This window comes from Culex quinquefasciatus, chromosome 2 (assembly GCF_015732765.1).
Source record: "Culex quinquefasciatus strain JHB chromosome 2, VPISU_Cqui_1.0_pri_paternal, whole genome shotgun sequence".
NCBI lineage: Eukaryota > Metazoa > Arthropoda > Insecta > Diptera > Culicidae > Culex > Culex quinquefasciatus.
Window position 1 is genome coordinate 206,769,279 of NC_051862.1, and position 17,096 is coordinate 206,786,374.

Below are 17,096 nucleotides of genomic sequence, written 5' to 3' on the forward strand. Positions count from 1 at the left end.
GTGGAATTCCCTTCAACAAGAATATCACAGCCTTTTTTGAGTTTTTAAATTTTATTTTCTTCGAAAAAACGATTCTACTACAAACGTCGCTACTACAAGTTGAAAATTCTGGTAGAAAAAATTGGACTTCAAAAAATCAGACTTTAGCTTATATCAAGTGTTGCACAATAATATTGCTGACGGTGTTGCTGGTATCTAGGGTAATGCTTAAATCTCCTCCTCGATCGGTTTGTAGTCGGGCAGCAGCTCCCAGATCTTCATGCGCCACCGCTGGCGCCGCTGCTCAGTCTCTTTCTCAATCTTCAGTATGATGTGGAGGCGCTGCCAGCGCTCAAACACCTTCCACTTGAGTTGCCTGTGGGAAAGAAAATATAAAAAAAATCTTCAATTTTTTCAAATATCTTCACGATGGAACATCCCAGAGGGCATCGTGTCATTTTGGGTGGTGGCCAACTCATCAAAACTATCAATTTTCATACTTGTAATTGAAAACCATGAAGTTTGATACCCATATTGCCCAAGTGCTTACGGTTCCGGAAATGTCCCCCCCCCCCCCCTCGGAACATCCAAATCTTAGAAACAACTTACCACTCATAGTGCGCGGACGCGTGCGACATCTTGCCCTGCAAAATCAGCAGCGACTGCTTCGTGCGTCCAACCCACACCGAAATGACCTTCTCGGTTTGACGCACCTCCCACCAGTCCATGGCGACCTGCATCTTTTTGCGCTGCTCGTGGCAGAACTGTCAAAAGTAAACAAAACAAAACAAAAACATTACTTTGTTTACAAACGTGACAACCGTCCAAAAACCCACCTCCTTCCACGCGTTCATCCCGAGCCGCATGACCTTCGCGTTGGCCAGCTCGTCCGCGCGCTGCTTCTTACCCTCCCAAACCGAGTTCGTGAGGCCCCACCAGCGGCGGAAGTACTTCCGCTTGTAGTACCGCTTGCGGGCGGCCAACGCGCGCCGCTCGTTGTCCCGCCGGATGCCTAGCAGCAGCTTGAACGCCAGTATGGCGAACCGCTTCAGCTTGAGCAGCCGGAACTCCTTGGCGATCTGGTTGTTGGCGATCCACGCCTGGCGTTCCTGCTCGCGGATGATCTTCTGCAGCTTCTCGATCTTGCGCTTTTCGCGCATCTCGCGGTAGCGCTTCTTGCGGTCTTCCTCGTCCTCGAGACGTTTGGCCTCTTCGGCGGCCACTTTGTTCTCCTCGCGCTCCTTTTCCATTCGGAGTCGGCGCTCCTTAGCTTCCTGGTGGCGCTGGCTACGCTCGAAAGCGCGTTGTTGCATCTTTGCGAGGAACTTGGGGATCATCAGCCCCTGTGCTTGCAGTTTGCGCATTTCATCCTCTTCGCTGGTATCGTTCTTCATGTTTCCGACGATCTGGATACACTTGGCTTTGGCCCGCAGACGCACGTGGCCGGTGCGCATGGCCTTGTGGAGCTCGCTTTGAATTTCCATCTTGGATATCTTGGCCGCTTCCGAGAACTTGGACAGTTTCAGCTCGGTTATGATGCGTTCCTGGCGTTCCAGCTTCAGCTTCTGCAGCTCGATGATGTCCTGCTGGACCTTCAGACGATGCTCGTAGTCCTTCCGAGCGCTCGCAACCTGTGCAATGCTTGGCGGCTTCACAGTTTTCTTCTTGTTTGCTCGAATGTTGTTGATAAAGTCATTGATACGTTTGAGCTTCTGCTCGCGCGTTGAAATCACCCCGGCACCTTTGGAAATCTTCTCCAAGATCGTAAACTGAAGCCACTTGAAGAAGAACTGCTTGAGCAATGCTTTGTCGTAGTTCTGCATGAAGCCCTCCTTCAACGCTGCACTGATGACCTTGCGCGACTCTTCAGAAATCTCCGCTTTATCATCGACCTCCTTCCCGTCCTCAGCCTTGTAGTTCGTCACACGAAGCTTGCTGTAGTCTTTCTTTCCCATCTTGCAACGGTTCACCGTGATCAAATCCCCTTCATCCAGCGACGGAAACGGTTCTTCAAGTACCTCCGGATAGTCGTCATAGTTGTAGGTCAACTTCTCCCTCCCAAAGTCGGTACTGTCATCCTTGGAAGACCCACCCGAGTCCTCAATACGCGTCACGTTAAACCCATCGTCGCTGGAATCCGTATGATACGCGTTCGTACCTCGCCCATCTTGACCCTCCGACGGACTCTCCGTCGACAAAAACTCCGTCTCATCAAACTCGTCCAAGTCCGAGTCCAGCGACTCCAGAAACAGCTCATTATCGTCAAAATCGTACTCGGAACCGTCCAGCGAGAACGACGACTCCTCCGCCGGATACGTAATCACCTGGGTATCCCCAAAGCGCACAATCTTGTTCTCCTCATCGTCGCTCGAACCTTCACCGTTGGTCTTGCTCTCCACCGGTTCCTCCCGAATCTCCTCGATCGTAGCCGGCTCCTTGTACATGATCAGCTGCTCCTGCCGCACCTCCTCGATGTAGTTATCCGTCCCACGGATAGCACTCTCGTAGAAATCGTTCGTAAACTTCTCGCACTCCTCCAGGCTATCGTAGATGAAGCTGTTGTCGATCTTGGGCAGGTCGATAAACAGGAAGCTCTTCTTCTGCTCGCTCACCTGGTTCCGCTTGCCGTTGCGTGTGATTTCCTTGCGGAACTTGTTCAGCTCGTTCTCAAACAGGGTCGTCTCGATGGTGCGGTTGTGCTGTTCCAGGGTTTCCTGCTGGTAGGCACGGACCGGGTCTGGTTTTGTACCGCCGGATGATTTCGGTTTGCGCTTGATCATTTCGTGTCTACGTAATCAAGAGAGTTTGTTAGGTGTTGCATGATTGATATAAATAATTTATTTCTCAATAAATGATAAGACAACTTTTATAATAGGAGTATTTTTTTTATTCAAAACATCAAAGGCAAAGCTACCGCAGTGGTGCCGGTTACTTTTGCAATCAACAAAACCACCCTTTTAATCAGCAAAGCCAATGAAAAGTCCCAGAGAAATTGGAGCACGTCGTTCAATACGGTGTACGCAAGCAGCGCGCAGCCAACTATTACAGGAACTTTGTCAACATGAGCCTCCAGCAGATCGGTCAGCTTATCGAGACCCGCAAAAAGCAGTTCCACGCAATAGTACTTGGCGCTGTACTTTCGCAGAAAAGATAGCAAGTTTGTCACCACCGTTAGTCCTTCGCTAAGTAGATTACAAATCACGGAACTGAGAATGCTTATTTGTTTCTCTCTGGGAAGTTGGCTAAACTCCTGGACCGCTTGAACGATTTTGTTCCGTCGTATCAGATCGGCAATCTCAATTATTATTTCCTTGTAAAAGTCCAAACATTCCTTCGCAAGTGATGTCGAATGGGTTGAGTTCATTATAGCTTGGAATTTTATTCGGGTTCAACCAAAAAACAAAAATTTACAAAATTCGCGAACTGCGTGACTTGACTGCCGGCGTAAGAATGACGAATATCGCTATCTTTTGCGATTGAAACCTCAGTAAGGCTATCTTCAAAATGGTGGGCAAGAACGAAATATGACGATTTTAAATTGGTTTCTGCGATTGTACGAGATTTGAATACAAACACCAAACAAATTATCTGTACGACTTGGTTGGCGACGAATGGATGAAGTTCTTTCGCCCATGTGTTACATACTAGCGCGAAACGACCTCTTTAAACATGTTGGATCGCGTTGAAACTTGAACAAATTTCAACGCGTTATAACTTGTTTTATCAAGTTGTTGCAATTAAATGTTGCAACCCTTCAACATAAACCACGTGGACACTAAATTAGGTGTCGCCAAAAAAGCAAAATATAGCGATTGAACATTTCTTTCACGATCGTCTAAAAAACATGCTAGAGTCTAGACACGATTATCCGATATTCGATTGTCGGAAGGTTTGTATGGGACTCCGGATAATCGAATCACGAGCAAAAAAAGTTTTATTTTATTTTCTTACTTTTAACTTGAAATTTGAGTTCTACCACTGCATTTTAGTCAAACTTGAATAGTTTATTACCTGTAACTAACAAATACATTTTTTCAATATTTCATCAAAGCCATTTTGGCCGCCATCTTCGAAATTATACAACGTTTTTTGTGATTCGGCTATCCGAAGATTCGATAATTCGTAGTAATTTTTTTTCCAAGGCCTTTTGATAATCGAGTCTGAACTGTATTATTTTTACTCATAACTTTAGAACTAATAGATCTAATTCAACTGCGTTACGTAATGAAAGGACGCTCCCTTAGCATGATTAAAACATGACTTTTTTCGTTGTAAACCGATTGGACCATTTGTGCAGGAAGCTTACCTTAGAAACAACACAGTAAAAAATTGTGTAAATTTGGAAGGTTTAATTATGCGTGTGGAATAGCAAATGGTTCCAATACCTTAAATTTGATGTAATCTGAGTTATTAAAGGCTCTCCATAATAGGAGCAATTCTCTACGAAATCGGTCTGTTTTTTAATTTTAATTTTTGTAATTTTTTAATCAGGCTGAAACTTTTTTGGTGCCTCGGTATGCCCAAAGAAGCCATTTTGCATCATTAGTTTGCCCATATAATTTTCCATACAAATTTGGCAGCTGTCCATACAAATATGATGCATGAAAATTCAAAAATCTGTATCTTTTGAAGAAATTTTTTGATAGATTTGGTGTCTTCGACAAAATTGTACACACAAAAAAAAAATATATATATATATATATAGGGGGAAAATTGGTGATTTTTAATTTTATTTTTTGTCACTAAAACACTATTTTGATTTTTTTATATGTTTTTTAGGGGACATAAAATGCCAACTTTTCAAAAATTTCCAGGTTGTGCAAAAATCTTTGACCGAGTTATGATTTTTTTAATCAATACTGATTTTTTCAAAAAATCGAAATATCGGTCGCAAAATTTTTTCAACTTCATTTTTTGTTGTAAAATTGAATTTGCAATCAAAAAGTACTAACATTTCAAAAGGGCGTAGTATTGAATGTTTAACCCTTTTGAAATGTTTGTCTTGATTTAATTTTTTTGAAAATATTGTTTTCAAAAAGATCGGAAAATTTCACGATTGTTTCATATTTTAACATAGTAAATCGGACCATAAGTTGCTGAAATATCGACGTAAGAAAATGGAGGGTTGTTGGGTGAGACTTAGAAAACATCAATTTTCCTGTTTTTAAACCATTGCATGGCAATATCTCAGAAACTAAGGGTCGTATCAAAAAAGAGAATTTCCCAGCTTTTCAAAAATATTTTTTTTCAAAAGTGGGCAAACATGTGCACTAATTAAAAAAATGAAAAACTTCTACTATTTAAAAAAAAGTATCCTAAAAATGGCGTAAACTTGAAAACGGTGCACTTTATCCAAATTTCACTAAGGTACTTTTTGATTGCAAATTTGATTTTACATCGAAAAATGAAGTTGAAAAAATGTTGCGACCAATATTTCAATTTTTTGAAAAAATCAGTATTGATTCAAAAATTCATTACTCGGTCAAAGATTTTTTGCACAACCTTGAAATTTCTGAAAAGTTGGCATTTTATGTCCCCTTAAACATATAAAAAAATTGAAAATAGTGTTTTTTTTTGTAAATCAAGTTTTAGTGACAAAAAGTTAAATAAAAAATCACTTTTTTTACCTTGTATCATTTTTTTTCGGTGTATCCAAACCTACAACTTTGCCGAAGACACCAAATCGATCAAAAAATTTCTTCAAAAGATACAGATTTTTGAATTTTCATATATCATTTTTGTATGGACAGCTTCCAAAATTGTATGGAAAATAATATGGACAAACTTATGATGAAAAATGGGTTATTTGGGCATACCGAAGGCACCAAAAAATTTTCAGCCGGATTAAAAAATACAACAAAAAAATCAAATGGCCGAAATCTGAGAGAATTGCTGATAGAATTTGTAAGAGCGCCTTGAGACGAGACAAGAGAGATATGGATGAGCATAAACGGAAGTGGAGTAAGATTACAGGACACTCTCTCTCAACACGAACGAAGAATTATCGAAATTTTCCATACTACAAAAACTGTGTATGGGTCATCCAAGAAATAAAAAGGTTGAATATTTCCTCTTTTATAATGTAATTTTACCTCGATTTAGACTGAAAAAGTGACATTACACCAGAAAAGAGGTAAAATTACATTAAATTTTTCGTTTGACACTTTTTTACAAAGTCGAACCAAAAAGTATACTATCAAACAAAACGTTTGATATGTAGTAGGTAAGTTTGAACACTGTGTAAAGAAGGTGTCAAACTAAAAAGTGACCCCGTTTGTTTGACAACAGTTGGTGTCCAACCATCGAGGTTTCAGTGTATCATGTTCAGTCCAGACTCGATTGCCCTCAGTGAATTTTTTCCAATACCTTTGGATAATCGAGTCTGGACTGTACCTGTAAGTATTTCTAGAACAAACCACGTACCATAAAAGACGTTTTTTGTTTGGATAAATAGAAACTACCCTCAATTACCTGATATCCATCACGAGCACCGGATTAAGCGTCTGCTTTTGTTCCCCCGCTCCGTTCAGCATCCGCAGCTGGCCCTCGTCGACAAAATCCATGTTGAAGAACCGTTTCACCGTTTTCGACGTCACGGTGATGTTGTTCAGGTGCTTCCGCCGGATACGATCCCACCGGTTCTCCTTCACGGGTTTTCCGTGGCGCGCGATCAAACTCTCCAACAGTTGGGCGGAATTGGTCTGGTGGGTTCCGGGCTCATCCGGAACCTCGCCGGTGTGGCCGTTTTGGGACATTTTTAGTGGTTTTACGCGACGATGACTGACGGTGGAAAATTTTTCATTTGGTTTCGAATTTCGACGTTGGAATAAACAAAACACGTGGTTGCCATGGAAACTTGGGAGGGTAGATTTGAGGGGGTGGTTTTGGCCGCGTACTCCGTGAGGGGTTGTTTTTTTGATAGTTTTTGTTTGTTTCTTGCGTTTATGTGTCAGGGGATGTTCGGATTCAGTGTAACCATAAAGATGTCAAAACAAACAAATTTTATTTCACGAAAAAATGCAATCTTGAACCATCAACCAAATGCTTTGTTATATTTTACTTGCGGATAAAGTTATTGTATTGCTTCAACTAGTAATGAGCGATGTTTTGAAAACCAATAATCTTTTGCTTATTTTTGTAAGAATTTCCAATCATGTTGGTCATACTGAATGTTCGAGAACAAGTTGCACTGTAAAAACTATGTTTTCACAATAGGGGAGAGTGGGGAGACTTGATCCCCTTTTTTTGTATCGCACATAATTCTGTCAATTTCTCACAAAACTATGAACTTTTTGCATGAATTGAAAGCTTAGACATTCAACTATGTTTGGCTGATAAGGGTATTTCATCAGATAAACTCTTCGAATTATGCCAAGCGTTTTAAAAAAATATTTTAAACCGGCATTTTCAAAATGTTGGGGGTAATTTGATCCCCCTTTCAACATTTTTAAGAAATCTTAAGCAAAATGTTTCTTATTCATCCAAACTGTTAATTTTCTATAAGTTATAGCAATTTCACATTAAACTTGTACGTTTGTGTTCAAAATATAACAAGTTTAGCATGCAAAATATTAAAAAACTTAAAATTTTCTTTTTTAGACCAAAATTGAGCATGTTTACAAAAGCTGGTAATTTTTGTTTACAAAACTTTTGAAAAATGGTTCAAACTGCAGTTAGTTATGTACAACTATACTGGAGGAAACTATGTAAGAAAACCCAGCCCAATTATTTAATCTTGAGGCTGATTCGAGTGACTGTAAAAATGCAGGGATCCAGTCTCCCTGAACGCACTTTTTTAAACAATTAATTGTAAAAATAGTATGACGATAAATTTTACGTCAAATGCGTAAGGGTTTTGGAGTTGATATGTTTATCAAACAATTCATGTATAAAAAATGTTTTTTTGAATAATTTTTGAGTGTTTTCAATACTTATCAAAACAAATAAAAAAGATCTCTTGGAAGTTTTTTGCAGCACTTTTTAGAAAAATGTGTGTAGCTCAATTTAAACATTTTTAATTTTTTTTCTTTGTTTTCTACAATGAGTTTTAGTCAATTTCGCACAACTTTCTAAAAAAAAGCTAATTGTTTTACCCACATGCTGACGAGATACAGGCTTGGGATCAAGTGTCCCCGGGGATCAAGTCTCCCCACTCTCCCCTAACTAAAACTACATCTAGCATATCATCATGGTGTACCTAACTTAAGCTATACTCAATTGTTATTCAAGCCTCTTCCTGTCCACGTTGAGTAATTTATGGTAGATAATTTTGTTCGAATTGTTTCGTTGTTCTTACACATTACGCCATACTTTTGAATTAAACTGATCACAGCAGAACAGAAATAGTTTGGTTGGGGAAAAGCTTGCGAGTTTTTGTTTACTCTAAAAAATGCATTAGATAGGAAGCACAGACATGCAGACGAATTATTGATTTATATTTGCTTAAGACAAGTATTTCGAAGGTTTTGCGAGCTTTTCGAGTCGGAATTAATCAAACATTTTATAGATTATTATTCTCTTTTGGAGACAGATGGAAATAATAGAGATTGTTTTAAAATTAAACGTATCGTGAATTTGCCCAAGTTCGTCTGCAATTAAAATTTAATTTTTATAATAGAGCCATACAGACATGGAATGTTTTTTTTTTTATGAAGAAGAATTAGAAAATTCATGTCAAGGTTTTCGGGATAAATTAGGCTTAGTGATGATTTTAACGATGTACTTTGGCGTTGAGTGATGTTCATTTTTTTTTTCGTGCGATATACTAAAGAAATTATGTAAATCCAATACCTTTGATTATCTTACTCAATTTTGATACAAACTAATTTTGTAGACTTTCAACGTTTTTTTTTAGTTTCTTAGAATCGATCAGCAATGATTTTTCAAATATTTTTGTAACGAGGACCATGCATATCCAAATTGCTCTGACTTTTTTCAGAATCAAGTTGTTTATGGATGATTCTCAAGCACCTGTGTGTCCTGATATTTGTTCTTCTCCGTGCATGTAAGAGGAAGGGTTAATGCACCTACTAACTATTTCGATTGCAAAGTTGATTTAGCAGCTTAATGTCTTCTACTAAAAATGCAAACTATTTTCGAGTTGTTTACTTGTTGTCATGTTTGTAAACCGTTTAGGTTTATTCTTATTTCGAGAGATTTACGTGATGCCTGGTTTACGGTAAATTTCAAATCTACGCTCCTACAGGTTCTAGAGTTGGTCATTCGAGTAAAATATATAAGTATAGCACACATACAAACTTAACACTTTGGGATCTCACGTGCACACACTTTCTAGAAAAACTCTCCACTTGCTCGATAGACCCGCGGACAGTACTGTTCTGCCAGCACCCCGTACAGTACCCTTGAGCCCACCCGCACCTTGTGGTCCTTGCTGAACTTGTTCCACACATGGACCACCACGGATCGGTTAACGGTGGCCATCGCTTGGTCCAGCCAGCGTTCCTCGAAAAACTGCTTGTAGTCGTCAAAGTTTATCGCGTAGAACGCTTCTGGTGGATAAACGGTGAAGAACCGGCACCGTTCCCGGGTCATCATGAGGGGAGACTTGGTGGCGCAGATTTGCTTCAGGACGCGGGTTATCACGCCCGGGCCGTTGTTGCCCCAGTCCTGGCCGTTGAAGTTGATCAGCAGGTCTCTGGAAATGGTTATGGTTTGAGTTATTCCTAATTTCAAATATTTCCACATTGCGAAGCCACCTCTTTGAGTAGTTAGCGAGTAAAGTGTGCAAACTGCGATGGTAACCACACCGCCAATTATCGCAGATGCTCCTTACGATAGCTTTGCTTAATGACATTTCAAAAGCAAACAGATAAACCCCCACCACCTACCTCACACACATCTCCGCCAGCTCGTGCCCGTGGCCGTCGGGTTCAAAATTCATCACTCCGGCCGCCACCCAGCGCGGCGATTCTGCCCCGGCATAGTTCGGTTCGAGCGTGTCAAACGACTTGAGCACCACCACGTCCAGATCCAGGTACGTCCCACCGTACTTGAACAGCGTCAGATAGCGCATAATGTCCGACAGGTGGGAGTTCATGTACCGCGAGCGGAATATCTCCCCACTTTGCATCCAGGCGTCGAGCGGAGTGTCCTCGGCGTACGTCGTGAGGTTCACGAACCGCAGGTTCACGTTCGGGTACGCTAGCAGTGCATCGAGCAGCGGAAGTGCCGACTTGTTCCGGAACCCCACCGGAGCGGCGAACAGGACGAACGCGTTCCAGCTGGGGTTCATGCGGGCCGCCGACTCGATGGCACAAGCCTGGCGTGCGTTCAACTTGATAACTCCGTCCGCCGAACAGGATGTTTCATGGAAAAAGATGTTCCGCCCGCGGTGAGGCTGCTTGTGCGCCCTCTGGACATCTTCGAGCGTTCGCTGGGGTTCGGGGAACCCTCGCGCGAAGCAGTTTTCGTTGTACGTGTGATAGTCGATCGAGTACAGAATGTAGACCAAGGCCACCAGAGTAGCCGCCGTCAACACCAACTTTCGTTTACCAAGGAACAAGTTCATCGACACTACCATACTTCCAACCTGGACGGCAGTCAAATCGTTGTCGAACCCGTACTGATTATCTTGCCGAACTGAGGTCCAACGTTTCGCCACTGCCCGCTTATCGCGTAAGCCGCAGACTTTTATGATATCACGCAGGTGATAAAACCTCGAACCATTAGCCGAGATTGCGGATTTTATCAAGCCGGTGGAGCTGGGTGGACGGCACAAAGTGAGATCACCAGTCGTTTTGGCTACGGGCGCCACTGCTGCTGCTGTTGCTTCTTTGGCATACTTTCATCGCCATGAATGAATAATGTGTTGGTACAACTGAGCAAACAAAGTCGTGGTTCTTATCTTTGAACGCGCGTGATCTGTGGCCCAGCAGCAGCTATCCGGTTCAGCTGCTTCTAGAATGTATGCATTAAATTGCCATTATTGGAATCGAAACTGAATATTAAATGTTTATGTTTACGGTTGGGCGGCTACTGCAGCGACTGACGTTCAATGAAGTTATCATATAAAACGCAGACAAAACAACGCCGGTTGGTTGTGTTTGTGAAGTCCGCACTTGAAGGCATGGCTGCGCAGTAGCGCTATCCGCCAGTAGATGGTGCTGATCACCGCTGTAGGTGAACACGATAAAATTGGGAATGAATAAATGACCGAGGGAGAGGTAAAACATCGATTGGCGTCTACCCGTTGAAAACATCAGCAGTGGTTTAAAACCTTCTTACCTGATACATCTAAATCGGTGGTTCGACAAAGTTCAACTAACTGCAACTTTTAACATAGAGAAATTCCATGCCAGATAGGGAATCGGTTGTACCCGACCATCTCCGATATCAATGCATTGTAATGAAACATTGTAGACATATTATGTTATGATTGATTGAGTTAGCCAGTCGCACTTTAGAAAGATATTTCAGAAGGGCGTAAGTTATTTTAAGGTTTTTGTATTTCGTAATTTAAATACTCTTGTATTACAAAAAAATATATAGAAAAAGGTCGACTTATAATCTAAAAAAAAATCTCATGGAAGTGGCGTGTAGGGTAGGGTAGTCATCAATAAGACACTTTTGGTTTTCAACTTTCAACGATTTTTCCAATTTTTTCATCAGCATTTTTTAATGAGCTTTTAGCTGCATTATCTTTCTTTTAATCTGTTCTAACATTGACCAAAATATGAGATCGATCTGACGTCTACAGCCAGAGTTATTCAACTGTCTCATTGTAGACGCACTTGGCAGGAACAATGAGACAGCTGAGGAACAATGAGACACTCTACGAAAATCAACATTTTTCTAGCAAAACATCATGTTTTTGTATTGTTCCATTGCAGGTAACATTCCTTGAACATTTTAGAGCGATTTTGTCAACATGAAATTTTTATTAACAAAAGTTACACTAAAAAGTATTTAAATTTTGTAAACTCCATATATTAATACCAAACAACTTTGTATTTTTTGTTAAATGAAGTTAAAACTCTATAAATATGCCAAAAATCACTTTTAATTCATGTTTTGAAAGATTTCCATCGATTTTGAAAAGTTTATTGAAGAAAAATCAAAGTGTCTTATTGTTACCCCCCCCCCCCTCCCCGCTGAAATGAGTGGAGAACAATGAGACAGCCCTGGATTCTGGGTATATTCTAAATTTTGGCCAAATCTAATGAAAGGACATTGTAGTCCAACTTAATCCCTATGGAACGTCGAAAGAAATTTGAAGAAATATTAGTTTTGGTGTAAATGGCAGCCTACGAGCGAAAAAGGATTTTTTGTCCATAATTTACTTTTACACCCCATAATCAAACATTTATGAATAACTTTTCAAGGGAGCGTCCATAACCAAAGCCACTAATATGGCAGACGTGTATCCAGTAGACACACCTTTCCCCAAAAAATGAGCCTGATTGGTTGAAACTACGACATGTGAGAGCCATTTTATCATTGTTCCCCGTGTTTCATTGATGACTTCTCTACCCTACTTTTATTTGAGTGAAAGCCCGTCAAATTTAATCTTTGACCACTTTTTGATCCAAAGCAACGGCTTCGAGATACGACAATATTAAATATTAAATATTCAACTGACACAAAAATGGCTTATATAAGTGTCTGATAACATGTCTACAAAGTTTCATTGAAATCATGTAATTCCTGTTCCACAGCAAACACACTTAATCCAGCAATTAATTTGAGCTAAATCGATGTAACTACACAAACACAATCGGCCGATTTTGCGCATTTTATTTTTTTGTTTTTTTTTTTAGGGCGAATCGGGATTTCAGCCTGAATAGGGACAGCAGTGTTTAGAGCACTTAAAGCTTTTAAATTTGGAAATGGATGTACACATTTTGTTGGTCTGAGTCTGTTCTAACCGAAACCAACCAGAAAAACCAAAATGTTGTGATCCAGCATGGGCAAACTGCTGTCCCTATTCGCCCCATGTGTCCCGATTGACCCCAGTTTACGGTACACTTTGTGGGGCTTTCCCAATGACCAATTAAGCACATAAATAAAAAAAATCGAAAATCTGTATTTTTTGAAGGATTTTTCTGATCGATATGGTGTTATCGGCAAAGTTGTAGGTATTGATGAGTTAGTACGTTAGTTGTCTTTATTAACGAGCCTACTAACTATTGATGAGAACTATTCTGAAATAGGTAGACGGATTTTTTTGCGGATTTTATATTATTTTTTTTACACAAAAAGAACAATTTCTCATAATTCGGTACACAAATCCGCAACATTTGAGTTAGAGAGGAATTCTCTGAGATTTCGGTCATTCGTTTTTTTTGTATTTTTTTATCCGGCAGAAACTTTTTTGGTGTCTTCGGTATGTCCAAAGAAGCCATTTTGCATCATTAGTTCGTTCATATAATTTTTCATACAAATTTGGCAGCTGTCCATACAAAAAGGATATGTGAAAATTCAAAAACCTGTATCTTTTGAAGGAATTTTTTGATCGATTTGTTGTCTTCGGCAAAGTTGTAGGTATGGATATGGACTAAAAATGATACACGGCTAATATTTATTTGGTGATTTTTATTTTCACTTTTTGTCACTAAAACTTGATTTGCAAAAAAAATACTATTTTTATTTTTTTTATTTTTTTGATATGTTTTAGAGGACATCAAATGCCAACTTTTCAGAAATTTCCAGAATGGGCAAAAAATCTTTGACCGAGTTATAATTTTTTGAATCAAGACAGATTTTTTCAAAAAATCGAAAAATTGGTCGCAAAAATTTTTCAACTTAATTTTTCGATTTAAAATCGAATTTGCAATCAAAAAGTACCAAAGTATTTTTTTGATAAAGTGTACCGTTTTCAAGTTATAACCACTTTAAGTGACTTTTTTGAAAATAGTCGCAGTTTTACATTTTTTTAAATTAGTGCACACCTTTAAAAAATTTTTTTTGAAAAGCTGAGAAAATTCTCTATACTTTGCTTTTTTGAACTTTGTTGATACGACCCTTTTTGCTGAGATATTGCCATGCAAAGGTTTGAAAACAGGAAAATTGATGTTTTCTAAGTCTCACCCAAACAACACACCATTTTCTAATGTCGATATCTCAGCAACTAATGGTCCGATTTTCAATGTTATAATATGAAACATTCGTGAAATTTTCCGATCTTTTCGAAAGAAATATTTTCAAAATTTTAAAACCAAGACTAACATTTTAAAAGGGCGTAATATTGAATGTTTGTCGACAATGTAGTCCGTATCCATACCTACAACTTTGCCGAAGACACCAAATCGATCAAAAAACTCCTTCAAAAGATTCAGATTTTTGAATTTTCATACATCATTTTTTATGGCCAGCTGCCTAATTTGTATGGAAAATTATATGGACAAACTAATGATGCAATATGGCTTCTTTGGGCATACCGAAGGCACCAAAAAAGTTTCAGTCCGATTAAAAAATACAAAAATTAAAATTTTTGAAAAAAGACTGATTTCGTAGAGAATTTCTCAGCAATCAAAGCTCGTTTGGTTTGTAAAGAATTTAGATTCTTTTACTTATGTTCTTAAAATAAATTAAAATAAGGAAATATTCATTGGTTTTTGAAATGAATTCTAAAACTCTTTGATTTTGCTGTTTTGTAAATTTATCTGTTGTAAAATATAGTCGAAGTTGAATGAATCTATAATCCCAATCAAACAGTATTTGTTGATTTTAGTGGTGTGAATCCCATTTGATCAAACTCAAATATATTCGCACCATATCGCTTGGTGCTTCTGTGCTACTTATAAGGTATTAACACCCGATGAAAGCTCGTATCGTATATGGTACTGCTGCGCTTATGCTGCCTGTGGCTGGCAGCTGAGCGATGTGCGCTTTCAAGTTTTCCCATTTATAACTTTACATTCCGCATCTTTGACTCATAAACTCCCCCGCGCTGGAAGCTGCTGCTGCAGATGTTGCACGAGAAAACCACCACAACAGCTGCACAACAGCACCAGAGTGGGTGGTTTTGGAGGGTGAAACGCTGTGCAACATTGACGATGGTTTTGCCTGGTAGCGTGTTGGTATTGGCAGATTTTTGATGCAATATTCGGAAACTGGTTCGAAAGTTTAATTTCAACTGGAGGTTTCCTCTTCCGGTGAACCGTGATTAATTACTGCGAGATGATTGATTTGGGTTCGGTGTGATGTTGCAGTTTGATTTGGGTACTTTTTTTTCATTATTGTGAAAACTCACTAAAAAGTATTTGCTGTCCTCAAATTTTAACAGTTTTACCTTGCTTGTAATGTCGGCTTTCTTTTGAGTAGTATGTTTAGTTTGACGTTACTTCAATTCCTAACAATTCTTTGTTCTGATTGCAAATGTGACATTTAAGCTGAATGAATGCAAGGCACAATAGGTCATCGATTTGAATAGGAAACTTTTTCGAACATGATCGTAACTATCGAGTCATTGAATTCAAAAAGCGACGAGTTTGAGGAAGCGATCAGTACATAACGGCAAAACTTCACACAAGAACGCGTTACGAGCAAAAACTTTTCCTTTTGTGTGGTTTAACTACAAGTTACACTGAGTCAGATGGAGGAATTGCGAAACATACTAAAATTTTCCACTCCATTACATTGTACTTGCTAGAATTTACACCTAAAAAATGTGTAATTTTGTAAAATGTAAAACTTCAAATTTTGGATGTAATTTTGCTTAAACTTCTGTGGAAAATAAAGTCTGTCAAATTTTCTAGATGTGATATAATCAGGAAATTTTACTGTGCAATTTCAGTTTTGTAGATTTTTATGATGTCCAAACACACCTACAAAAGCTCCTTGCAATTGCCCGAGGTGGTCACTAAAACTCCGCCCTAGATTACCTGTAAGTTAAGATAAAATTTATATTTACGACCGTCCGACGCTGACCAAATCCACCTGAGCAATTTTATTGTTTCACGGAGCTGCTCCTTTTATACTGCCCCGAAGCATCTTACGGGCATCCCTTCGAGGATGTTTCTATAAACGTAAAATCGCCCTCCCTCGTAAGAAAAATCTCAGCCTCATCTCCTAAATCCGTGTTTTATGGACGCTAATGAGTTGGCTTATTTGTCGTTATTAATAAATTATTACCCGAGTTATTACCCGACGCTGGCCTCTTATCCAGCTTTGCTGACCTGCTTGAGAGTATCGTGACCTTTTTTATTTTGACAGAGAAGCTATGGTGGTTTGACACTTATTTTTGACATACTTTTTTCGTGTTAAAAAGCTACGAAGATGCACTAACATCATAATGGGGAGAAATTGTCAGTCCAAACGTTTTTTTTGTATTGATTTGGTACACCCATAGAAATGAAAGCTTTGCAGACATTGACGTACAGAACATGCAACATTAAATGATGGCTTTCATGCAAAATTATGTAAAAAACGCACAATTATTTCACTAGTAACTTATTGGCAATGAATTCATGATTTTTTTTAATTGGTTTTTTCGTCCTTTTTTTTACAAGTTTCATAAATTACAAGAAAAACATTGATCTATTAAAAAAACTATTTTAAGTATTTAGCTTTCATAAGAACTCAAATTAAAAAAAAAGTCAAACTATCAGTGTTCAACCGTACCCCAAAAAATCCATTCATTCATGTTTCTCGTCCTACCGATTTATGAGCCTCCCTTAACCAAAATTGTAACGAGCTGGAAACATGATACTGACGATGATGATGATGATGATGATGATGTAACTAATAATGTGCCCCGTCATGGTTAATTCTGGGCCGATCGACCAAGTGGTCGATGGTGTCCCGAAACATCGTTCCGGATTATCGTCACGTACTGTGTACCAAAAAAAGGATTTTTTTTTTGTTACGATGGATTGAAATTCCGGATTGATGATCCCCTTCTTTGTTTTTGTTCAATTCTGACACAAAAGCAACTCGAAAGATCAATAAATTTTTAATCTTTTGTTTATTTCCTCGCTGAAAGGCGGTGTTTACACACTCTTTAATAGCGAAGTTTAAAAGGATGAGGTGGATGGGAAATTTCCTTTCGGAATGTCTACCACCCCCAACAACTTTAGACCGGTTGCTCCTTGAACTTGGAGCACAATAGCTGCTGAAAAGTGGGGCGAATCCTTGGGCGGTCCTTGCGATGCCGTCAC

At 39.2% G+C, this 17,096-nt stretch overlaps 2 protein-coding genes across 3 annotated transcripts; both read right to left on the reverse strand.

Annotated features, from left to right (window-relative positions):
* Window positions 1-32: 32 nt before the first annotated feature.
* On the reverse strand, window positions 33-6,773 carry LOC6053860. The gene is made up of 4 exons (XM_001869840.2): window positions 6,451-6,773; window positions 816-2,766; window positions 589-743; window positions 33-355 (listed from the first exon to the last, which is right to left on the reverse strand). Exons 1-4 carry the CDS (start codon window positions 6,732-6,734, stop codon window positions 208-210), a joined length of 2,538 nt encoding a protein of 845 aa, XP_001869875.2. The 5' UTR covers window positions 6,735-6,773; the 3' UTR covers window positions 33-207.
* A 1,928-nt stretch (window positions 6,774-8,701) lies between these two features.
* LOC6053861 (lactosylceramide 4-alpha-galactosyltransferase) lies at window positions 8,702-11,002 on the reverse strand. 2 transcript variants are annotated; one of them, XM_038255740.1, is made up of 3 exons: window positions 10,962-11,002; window positions 9,828-10,896; window positions 8,702-9,634 (listed from the first exon to the last, which is right to left on the reverse strand). In XM_038255740.1, the coding sequence occupies exons 2-3, from the start codon at window positions 10,517-10,519 to the stop codon at window positions 9,271-9,273; spliced, it is 1,056 nt and encodes a 351-aa protein (XP_038111668.1). In that variant the 5' UTR covers window positions 10,520-10,896; window positions 10,962-11,002; the 3' UTR covers window positions 8,702-9,270. The 2 variants fall into 2 exon arrangements, with proteins under 2 accessions (XP_038111668.1, XP_001869873.1); XM_001869838.2 differs by having other exon boundaries at window positions 9,828-10,972.
* Window positions 11,003-17,096: the final 6,094 nt, after the last annotated feature.

Bases quoted from the DNA above. Each gene is read 5' to 3' on its own strand.
- LOC6053861 (XM_038255740.1), bottom strand. From the start codon at position 10,519: ATGGTAGTGTCGATGAACTTGTTCCTTGGTAAACGAAAGTTGGTGTTG. The intron at 9,635-9,827 runs GTAGGTGGTGGG...AACCATTTCCAG, and splicing joins CTGGCGGAGATGTGTGTGAG to AGACCTGCTGATCAACTTCA.
- LOC6053860 (XM_001869840.2), bottom strand. From the start codon at position 6,734: ATGTCCCAAAACGGCCACACCGGCGAGGTTCCGGATGAGCCCGGAACC. The intron at 2,767-6,450 runs GTAATTGAGGGT...TTGATTACGTAG, and splicing joins GTGCTCGTGATGGATATCAG to ACACGAAATGATCAAGCGCA. The intron at 744-815 runs GTGGGTTTTTGG...TACTTTTGACAG, and splicing joins GGATGAACGCGTGGAAGGAG to TTCTGCCACGAGCAGCGCAA.